The 10,408-nt window shown below is 56.5% G+C and overlaps 3 protein-coding genes across 3 annotated transcripts; 1 reads left to right on the top strand and 2 right to left on the bottom strand.

Moving 5' to 3' along the window:
- Positions 1 to 293: 293 nt before the first annotated feature.
- On the top strand, positions 294 to 4,028 carry LTHEOB_7619 (Tri-functional histidine biosynthesis protein; the record flags this gene model as incomplete). Its single annotated transcript, XM_035517005.1, has 4 exons — positions 294 to 711; positions 1,250 to 2,113; positions 2,169 to 3,761; positions 3,826 to 4,028. 4 exons carry the CDS (start codon positions 294 to 296, stop codon positions 4,026 to 4,028), a joined length of 3,078 nt encoding a protein of 1,025 aa, XP_035371128.1.
- A 1,534-nt stretch (positions 4,029 to 5,562) lies between these two features.
- Positions 5,563 to 8,044, bottom strand: LTHEOB_7618 (Platelet-activating factor acetylhydrolase; the record flags this gene model as incomplete). The annotated part of the gene is made up of 2 exons (XM_035517004.1): positions 5,563 to 7,761; positions 7,820 to 8,044. 2 exons carry the CDS (start codon positions 8,042 to 8,044, stop codon positions 5,563 to 5,565), a joined length of 2,424 nt encoding a protein of 807 aa, XP_035371127.1.
- A 638-nt stretch (positions 8,045 to 8,682) lies between these two features.
- LTHEOB_7617 (S- glutathione dehydrogenase) lies at positions 8,683 to 10,138 on the bottom strand (the record flags this gene model as incomplete). The annotated part of the gene is made up of 3 exons (XM_035517003.1): positions 8,683 to 8,961; positions 9,018 to 9,680; positions 9,740 to 10,138. The coding sequence occupies 3 exons, from the start codon at positions 10,136 to 10,138 to the stop codon at positions 8,683 to 8,685; spliced, it is 1,341 nt and encodes a 446-aa protein (XP_035371126.1).
- Positions 10,139 to 10,408: the final 270 nt, after the last annotated feature.

The raw sequence follows: 10,408 nt of genomic DNA, 5'->3' as shown, positions 1-10,408 counted from the left end.
GACAGGTATGAATGGCTATTCGTTGGCGAAAAAGCCAATTGCCAGCGGATCAATGCTAAGTTTGGCCAAGTAGCAAGTCGAGTAGCAGTACTTCCGCTGAATCCGATTCCTCAAGCTCATCCACGAGCCAATCTTCTGGATCGACCTCGTCTTCGACGGTCAGCGCCGACTTCCCGGTCGGAACGTATTCCTTCACTACTTTCCTGGACACCGTGACGACGGATTGTACGTCAAACAGCGACACGTGGACTTGCTATCCGTATACAATCTACAATAGCAACAAAAACAAAGCTATGACCACGCTCAACTGGATTATCACCGGCTCGGAGGGGAATTACAAGATCACGTCGACAGACAACCCGCTATCAGCTGATTTCGAGGACGTAGACCTCGAGTTGTACAGCGAGGGACAGGACAGTGAGCGCTATCATTTTCAGTTTACCATGGACAAGGAGGTGGTCCCTTCAGTGTCGATCACGGACGACGACTCTGACACGGTCTGCTACTTCAACTCGACCATATTCACAGGCTATCTTTACACCAAGATGGAAAAGGACTACCCGACCAATGACGAGTCGGACAATCCATGGCCTTATGCGGTTCGAGCAGAACAGTCTGTCGGCGGTGGAGAAAATGTGCCCAATTGCTACAAGACAGTGAACGGGCGGATCACGGAGCAAATCACGGAGGGACTCGACGCAATGGGCGCAAGTACGCTCTGCAGTTGCTTGTACAGAAATTATCTCACCAAATAGTGGTGCGGTTGCAGCGTGAGTATGTTTGGTTCTTTGTACTCATTGGGGGTCGGATGACGCCCACTTTTCTACTGTATTTCTTACGGCATATCACATACTTGGGATGCCGACCGGTTTAGGCATGGAAGCGCGGCGTTGAGGGGTTTCGGGTCATAATTCTATCGTAGGCAAATGTTCCCACGGCCCTGGGACAGGCGGGTCATACTTGTATTCGCTAGGAAAAGCTATATACCAGACAGTGCATAACAAAGGCAGGCGGCGTAAATAAGCAGCGTTCCACAGTAACGGTTGCAGATGAAACAGTGTCATTGGCTGAAAGGCTATCGGCCAACGAGAGTGGCGTTGATCTCATCGAGGGTCCGCTCTCGGCCGCGCGACGCCTGAGCCCCACCTGCCCTCTCATGACATCGGTGCTAACAAAAAGTTGACTCAGATTCGCCAATAGTACATCTACCACCCACACCCCACCAAAGAAGGGCACCGCTCACCTCCAGGACGTCGCGACACCATGGCGTTCCCCTTCCTGCCTTCAATTGACTTCAAGTCGTACGCCAGTCCCGCCCAGGGTCTGGATGCGCAGGCTCTTTCGTACATTGGCGCCGTCTTCACCACCGTGACGCCCGCCGACATCGACGACGCCTTTGTCTACCTGCGCGAGACCTTTGGCACCTTCGCCACCCACTTTGACGCCTCCGCCCTCGAAGAGGTGTCCGATGTCGTGTCGCTGCTCGACGCTGGCGCCGCCAAGGTCTTCGTGAGCCTGCAGCAGCTGCAGCAGCTGCGCACCGTCCCGAACATCGACCTCGACCGCCTCGTCGCCATCGTCCTCGGCCAGTCCAAGCAGGAGCTCATCGACACCATCGGTGGCACCACCGTCGGCATATATGCGCAGAATGTGAAGGATGTCGAGCTGGAGCTGGCCTACCTGAAGGAGTACGGCACCGACAGGCCCGCAGTCTTCACGTCGTTCGCCCAGCCCACGCTAGAGAATGCGCTCGAGGTCGCGAAGCTGTCCGGCACCCCCATTATCCCCGCCGCGCTTCTCACCGTTGACATCAACGCCGAGACTTCGTTGATTCCGGCTGGCAAGCTTCTGTTGGCCAATGCGACGAGCGACCGGGCTGATGGTCTATTCACGACCCTCGTCACGGACGAGAGGGGCATTGCGCTGGGTCTTGTATACAGCAGCGAGGAGAGCGTTCAGGAGAGTCTGCGCACCGGTCGCGGTGTCTACCAGAGCCGCAAGCGGGGTCTCTGGTACAAGGGCGAGAGCAGCGGTGATGTTCAGGAGCTTGTCAGAGTGTCGCTGGACTGCGATTCGGACTGCCTGAATTATATCGTCAGGCAAAAGGGGAGGGGTAAGTTCTGCAACTACCATTGCTCCTCTTGTCGACATTACTAACCTTACCGCAGGCTTCTGCCACCTCGCCACTGCGACATGCTTCGGCCACTACCACGGCCTTTCTAAACTGCAGCAGACTCTCCAAAGCCGCAAGGCCTCTGCTCCCGAGGGCTCATACACTGCAAGACTGTTCAATGATCCCCAGATGCTGAAGGCAAAGATCATGGAAGAGGCGCAAGAACTGGTTGAGGCTAAGACCAAGGAAGAGGTTGCCTTTGAGGCGGCGGACTTGTTCTACTTCGCATTGACGAAGTGCATTGCCTCCGGTGTCTCTTTGACCGATGTTGAGAAGAACCTGGATGCGAAGAGCGTAAAGATCAAGCGGAGAAAGGGTGATGCAAAGGGCCCGTTCGCCGAGAAGTTCGGTGTCACTAATGGCGCAGCCAAGGAGAACACTGAGGCCAAAGAGGCTGTCAAAGAAGCTGCGTCCGTGCCGAAGAGCAAGGACGACCCCGCTGGAACCAAGGATGGCAAGATTCTGATGCAGCGTATCATTACTGCAGATCGCACCCCGGAAGAGGTTGAGAAGGTTTTGCAGAGGCCGTCGCAGCGCTCGGCAGACAGGATTCTGGGTATTGTCAACCCCATCATCCAGAACGTCCGCGAGCGTGGAGATGCCGCGCTTCTGGAGTACACTCACAAGTTTGAGAAGGCCACTTCTCTCACTACCCCGGTTCTCAGGGCACCTTTCCCCCGCAGCATGATGCAGCTGCCTCCCGAGACCATTGCCGCCATTGATACGTCCTTCGAGAACATCCGCAAGTTCCACGCTGCTCAGGCAGATGACAAGCCGCTTGAGGTCGAGACCATGCCCGGTGTCAAGTGCAGGCGTTTCGTTCGCCCCATCGAGCGTGTTGGTCTGTACGTCCCCGGTGGTACCGCCGTCCTGCCGTCTACCGCTCTGATGCTTGGTGTCCCTGCCATGGTCGCTGGCTGCAAGAAGATCGTCATCGCTTCCCCGCCGCGCGCCGATGGCTCTGTCACCCCTGAGGTTGTCTACTGCGCTGCCAAGGTCGGTGCGGAGAGCATCGTCCTTGCTGGTGGTGCGCAGGCCGTCGCCGCTATGGCCTACGGTACCGAGAGTGTCACTAAGGTCGACAAAATCCTGGGTCCTGGTAACCAGTTCGTCACTGCCGCGAAAATGGTCGTCTCGAACGACACTAGCGCTGGCGTCAGCATCGACATGCCGGCCGGTCCCAGTGAGGTCCTCGTTATTGCCGACAAGTCGGCCAATCCCGCCTTCGTCGCCTCCGACCTGCTCTCGCAGGCTGAGCACGGTGTCGACTCGCAGGTCGTCCTCATCGCCGTTGACCTCAGCGAACAAGAACTCCAGGCCATTGAGGACGAGCTTCACAAGCAGGCCATGGCCCTGCCTCGCGTTGATATCGTCAGGGGCTCCATCGCCCACTCGGTCACCCTCGTCGTCAAGGACATCGAGGAGGCCATGGTCTTGAGCAACATGTACGCGCCTGAACACTTGATCCTCCAGGTCCAGGACGTGGAGAAGGTTACCCAGATGGTCGAGAACGCTGGCAGTGTGTTCATGGGCCAGTGGACCCCGGAGAGTGTCGGTGACTACTCTGCTGGTGTCAACCACTCGCTGCGTAAGCTTACCCCTTCCGTCACTAACTATTCTGTTTTAGGAGATAGGCTAACATGTCTTTACAGCTACCTACGGCTACGCTAAGCAGTACTCTGGTGTCAACCTTGGTTCCTATGTCAAGCACATCACCGCTTCGAACTTGACTGCCGAGGGTCTGAGGAATGTTGGCACTGCTGTTATGCAGTTGGCTAAGGTCGAGGAGCTCGAGGCTCACAGGAGAGCTGTGAGCATAAGGTTGGCTCACATGAACGGTGAGGCGACAGCTTAGAGGAGTTGAGATATGAATTGGAGTATGTGTGTATGTGCAATGTTTTTCATTTGAATGTTGAGCATGTTGGTGGGTGGGCTGTAGATGGGGAGTGCAAAGAAAAGAGGCGCTTGTATATAATGACTTCGTGTTTTGGCGCGGACACGGTATAGAATTGCTATGAAATTTGTTTTGGTATGGAGCCAAGTGTGCCGTATGGGACTTTTGAAGCCCACTTCGTGCCCGATCAAGGCCAACATAACCTTTGCCTTGGACCTTTCAACCTTACTTCCATAGACGCAGTATCTTGTGGGCTTTCGCGGAAATGTGTAGAGAGAGATCAGATTCGAGGGAGGATGAAAATGACGAACGGGCTGAAAAAGGCGCGGGCTATTCGGCTGAGAGAGATCAGTAAGGCTCATCCACAAGAAAACATCTATACACTTTACGGATGCATCAGAGGCTTGAGACATGACGAAAATCAAGATCTCTTAGTTCCCGTTCGCATCTCGTGGCCAGTCTGTCGTGCTTGGGGTGCCTTTGGTAGTAGCAAAGGTGTTGTGGGAGTCTGGCATGATCGAATGGTATTGCACCTTGGCGAAATATTCTCAGATTTTGGGATTGAGGGCGGGTTATAATAGTGGCTAGGTGGGGTTTGAAAGGTCATTTATAGTATTGGCGAACAATGCTATTACGCTGGCAGAGAGCCTGCTTTAAAGGCCTCGAGGCTGGGTTATACGTATGCGCTGCAACGCATATGGAACATGTATGTTTTCTACGGAAAGCTGACCGGTCAGGATATATCCAATTGATTGATCTTATAAGAGTATCTTCATATCGAGTTTTCCACAGATACTGATTCGGCCTTCGATGCAGGTGAACACCTGATGTCAGCGCTGGATTGTCAACCAGTCATTTTACTGCGCCTCACTTTTCCGCTAGCGCAATATCGACTTACGAGGTACAGTATTCCGTAAGATCCGGGATGCATTGCTTCGACACAATAGATGGAAGTGTTTTAGGGTGTACTTTTACAATCCCCTCTCGCAGTCGATGGCTAGCGTGGATTTGTTTTTTGCTCATGTCATGGGTAGCTGAAGCTATCGTCCGGACGAGAATGTCGAATTAAAAATTCTACAAAAACGTCCGGACGATAGCTTCAACTACCCATATATGTTAATTTTTCTAAGGCAGAGCTGGGGCATGGTTACGCTATGTTCTAGAGCCCTGCTATTCTTCACCTAGCCATCGGCTGCAGCACCCCTCTGTACTGCGAACCCGCATGAAGGGCTACGACAGATTTTCTTTTAGAAGTAGGTGTATACGCTCTTCGAGTGCTCTATAAGCGCCCCGTAATTACACCTCGAGGTCCAAGGAAAATTAAATGTGGAATTGGTGCCGAAAGTGGAAACCAAAGAAATAATTCTTTTCTGCTTTAGCATTGTTCTACAGCCCTCTAGTACCTTCGCATCGTGGCCAAATTCTTTCAGTTGTCTCTATACGCAAGAAAACCTCAAATATCCCAATACTTCATCAACCTATCATTCAATTCTCCTCACACTGTCCTCCCACTCGCTTCCCTCTCCCTTTTCCACGCCTCCAACACATCCTCAGGGCACTTCACATGCATCCACACCTCACTCCACGCCCCGTCATCCCCCTCGGCACCACCACCACCACCCCCCTCGCCCTCCCTCATCCTCCCCTTCTGCCTCTTCACCTTCCGCACCAACTTCGGCAACACCCTACTCCTAAACTCATGCGGCACCTTCAGCCTGCCACCAATCCACTTCTCCTCGGGCCTCCGCACATCCGGCACCTCGTCCTCGACGGGGGCGTCCAGCACCCTCACGCCGCCGCCCTCGGTGGTCCCGTGCGCGCCGAGCATCCGCCTGACCAGGCCGTTGGTGTGTGCGGCGGGCAGCACGCGCAGCAGGAACTCGAGGCTGGCGTCGACGTTGAGGTCCATGGCGCGGCGCGGGTTGGCCGTCTGCTTGAGGAGCAGGGCGCAGGTGCCCGGGTAGAGCAGCGAGAAGTCGGACTGCGAGAGGTGCACGGTGCCGCGGACGGTGAGGAGCCAGGCCGGGCAGGGGTTCGGGTCGGACAGGGCCGAGGTGGTGAGGGAGGCCGCGGTGCGGAAGTTGCTGGGCCAGTACATGAAGGCTTCCGAGTTGATGCCGAGGAGGGGGCGGGAGATGGCGTTGCCGGTGGGGTCTGGAGATGAGGGATTGGCGGGGTCGTCGAGGGTTGGTGATGAGGATTGGGAAGTGATGGATGTGCTGCTGCTGCTGCTGCTCGCGGGGGCGGAGGTAGAAGGCGAAGTGGTGTTGGCTGACACTCTGTTGTTTGGTGCCGAGCGCTGCTTCTCCTCCGTCTCTCCCTCGACGTCGTCGTCACTGCCGCTGCCACTGCCACCACCGCATCGGCCTACACCATCGTCACCTGGCGCCGGTAGCACGGCTGCGCCCCAGATATCATACATGATACCCTGGCCAACCCAGTGGAACCTCTCCCTCTGCTTCTCCCTCAGCATCTCCACCGTCGTCGCCGCGCCGAACGAATGCCCCACCACCGTCACATCTCTCAAGTGAAATCTTTCTCTCCAGCTTGCCCAATCCACGCCCTCTAGCCCGCGGGAGCTCGCGCCTCTATACCCCTTCGTGCGCAGATTAGCCGCTGCCACGCGGTCACCGGCACCGTGGTTGATCTCGCGCAGCACGGCGTACGCCTCCTCGATCTCGGCGAGGCGGAAAGCGATCTGGGCCGCCCGCAGCTCGCGGTCGACGCCCTTCTCAGCGTGCGGCGACGTGTCGATCGGGTTGCCTTTGGGGAAGATGTAGTCGATCCGATCGTAGCCCTCAACGCACTGTTTGCGCGTGTGGTCTATCTCACACTTGCAATCCTCCTGGTGAAAAGCCATGGGATCTTCCTCTTCGTCGCCGCTGTCAAGGTCCTCGGGAGATGTTGAATCACCATCGTTCTTTTTCTGCTCCACCCCGCACGAGCGTCGCCGCCGCTTTTCAAAGAGGGCATTCGCCGTGGCGGGCGCGGTGGCTTTGATGCACGGCTTCTTATGGCGGTGGTTGACGTATGTCCGCGGCCCGCTGCCGTCCCTGTGCTCGAGCGCGCACACGACGAAGCCGTAGCTGGCGAACTCGCCGCACACGCTCGAGTAGGCGGTGCGATTGCCGCCCAGGCCGTGGCTGAAGACCATCAGCGGGAACCTGGGCATCTTGCGCCGCTCCCACGCCTCCTCGTCCCACTCCTCCTCCCAGCAGCCCTCGCCATCATCGCCATCGCCACCATCCTCGGCTCCGTGGCCCACCATCGAAGCAGCCCGCGCGTCCTCGACCACGAAGGGCGGCGGCAGCGGCCCTTCTTCCTGGCCCTGCTGCCGCGACGGGCCGTCGCGGCCGGCGAAGGGCGGCCAGTGCGTGGCCAGCGGGGCGTTGCGCCAGGCGGGCAGCTTGGTGAACATGGTCGTGGCGGCGAACCAGGGGACGGCCGGGCCCTCGCCCATGCCGGCGAAGCGGCCGTAGCCGCGGGCGACCTGGCGTCGGGGCCGCGGCAACCATGTGGGTCGCGACCACTTCTTGCGGCCGTCCGGAGGCTTCCCCCGGGTCGATGGTGGGGTGGTCGGGTAGTAGAGGGTGAACAGCACCGTTTCGAGGCGGAGGAGGTGCCGGTGGTTGCGCTTGATGTGGGAGAAGTTGGAGGGACGTTTGGCTGGGAGCTCCATGTCCATGGTGCCGACCTAAAGGAAAAAGTTGGTAAGTGATATATTGATAAGTGTGGATTACTCTTGTTCTTACGCTGTACGGCCCGGTGTATTTGGGTAGAGAGCTGTGGAGGAAGCCGATCTTCTCGCGCAGCGTGTTTGGCGGCCGGGCCTTGGGCTTCTTTGCGTTTGGCACCTTGCCGCTGGAGGGAAGTGCTGCGGTGCCGCTATCACGGTGCTTGTGACCCTCGCCATGATGCGGACGACCCGAGATGCGGTCGGGGACGGAGAGGGTTGAGCTTCTTCTTATTTGCTTCATCTTCACGTTGGTGCAAGGCAGAATGAAGAGCAGGAAAGGTGAAGGGAAATGCGAAGTCAACGACTTCGAAGATCACAAAGCAATTGCCCAACCGGGCTATGCATGAATGGCGAGAGCGGCAGACGGAGGCGTATGTGCTGGCACGGGACAGGAAGAACCGTTGCACGCGGGCGGAAGACGGCGGCTTCGCAGCGATCGGCCGACATGCGCCATGACGGAGATAGCATGCGGGAGGCTAGCGGTGGTTGTGGCCCTGTGTAATTCTGGAGGCGGATCGCTATTTGTTGTTGGCGTGCGTCACTTACGTCACTCCTGCGCCAGCCCCGAAAATTCCTGATCGACGGCGCTGCTCAGCCTCAACCTTATGCTTGTGCTCAGGCACCCACTGCGGGCCGCCCACCTGGACTCCCGAAAACATCCATGTACTTGAGCTGCCGTCCTGTCGAGACCCATGTTTTCCCGTCTTTGTGTAACGCGGGGTTTCTCCACCAGCATCTCCCCAGCTTAGGCTCACGGACCATCACGGTATACTTCCTGCCTTGTTTCCTCTTTGAAAATTAAATCTGAACATCAATGGGTATTGGCTATTAAAAGCTATACTCGCAAATTCGTTCCCTTAAGTCCGCTAGTCCTCACTTTCAGTATCTCGTCAACTCCGGGCTTCCGGCACACGGCGGTGCCGAGAACTTGGTCTGAACAAACACCTTCTGCATGCCATCCTCTCTCGCATCGAACTTCTTGTAAACCGTCTCCAGGTCCGCAACATCGACGCGGTGCGACACCATGGCCAGCGGGTGGATCTCGTCCTCCTGGATCAGCTTAAGCAGCTTCTCCCAGTAAAGGTGAACGGGTGCTTGGCCGTTTCCGATCAAGCGGATGCCGCGCTCCATCAGGGAGCCAATGTTGAAGTGGTTGGTCTATTGATAGCAGTCAGTATCGACCACTGAAAATCAGCAGGCTTAGAATAACTTACGAAGCCAACGTAGACGCCGGTGATGCCGCAGCGGCCAAAATTCCTGACGCTGGTGATCATTTCGTTGACGATCTCGCTCGTGTCCGTCTCCATTCCCAGCATCATCTCGAAATAGTGCGCCCATCCCTTCGCATACTCGCCGGCGACGCACTCAAGCGCAACATCGGGACCACGGCCATCGACCATCTCCTTTAGTTTGCTGGTCACGCTCTCGCCCTTGGCCAACTTCGAGTAGTCCAGCGTCTCCACCTTGGGGAACTTCTGCTTGATGTAGTCGAGGCGCCAGTTGGCGTCGACGACGATGACGCGTTTTGCTCCTTGGAGGAAGGAGAATTCGACGCACATCTGACCGATTGGACCGGCACCCCAGATGGCGACCACATCGCCTTCGTAGACTGCTGTATCAACAACACAGTTCCAAGAAGTGGCAAGGACATCCGACAGGTACAAGCCCTTCTCATCCGGGACATCGTCAGGGAGCTTCAAGAGGTTGACATCACCGTACGGCACACGAACGTATTCAGCCTGGCCGCCTGCGAAGCCACCGGTGAAGTGGCTGTAGCCGAACATGCCCGCCGTCCGGCCACCGTACATGGCATTTTCGATGGTGTTGGAGTTTGTCTTCTCGCACTGCGAAGAGAGCTTGTTCTTGCAGAAGTAGCACTGGAGCGCGGCCGTCAGCATTCCGGAAGCAATAAACAGGATCCGGTAAAAAGACTCACGTCACCACAGGCAATCTGGAACGAGGCAACCACCCTCTGGCCTTTAGTCAAACCCTTGACTTCAGCACCCATCTCATCCACGATACCGCAGAACTCGTGACCCAGGATATCGCCCTTCTTAAGCTCAACAACAGTGCCATGGAGAAGATGCAAGTCGCTGCCGCAGACTGTGCTACCGGTGACCTTGAGAATGACGTCGCGAGGCTCAAGAATCTTGGGCTTCGGGGCCTCGATGACCTCGACCTTGTTCTTGCCCATCCATGCGAGCGCCTTCATCTTGTCGCTCGAATCAGCCCAGTTGCTGTTGTCGGCGGGATTAGTAACATCCTGAGCGGTGGTGGCATTGTTGTCGTGGCCGAGTGCCTGCTCGGCCTTCCATGCTGCTTGGGACATGGCCATGATTGCTGATTCTGAGTTTGACGAACTATCGAAATCGCTGTTCTTTCGAAGGTAGTATCAGCCGAAGCGCGGAAAGCGCAGGATCCAATGCTTCGATTATGAGGAGAGGCAACTTCGTATGCAGCCATCATCAGAATGACATAACTACAGCAGCAGACGTCATGAATCGCGCGAATGGGAAACCGGTGGGATACAACGGAAAAATCGCATTCAGCCAATTCGACAACAGACGAATCTCACCCGGCCACAATCTTGGTATTCGACTCCACT

The sequence above is a fragment of the Lasiodiplodia theobromae genome (assembly GCF_012971845.1).
Source record: "Lasiodiplodia theobromae strain AM2As chromosome Unknown scaffold_23, whole genome shotgun sequence".
NCBI lineage: Eukaryota > Fungi > Ascomycota > Dothideomycetes > Botryosphaeriales > Botryosphaeriaceae > Lasiodiplodia > Lasiodiplodia theobromae.
Note: the sequence above shows the minus strand (reverse complement) of the source record. Positions and strands in the feature narration are given on the sequence as shown.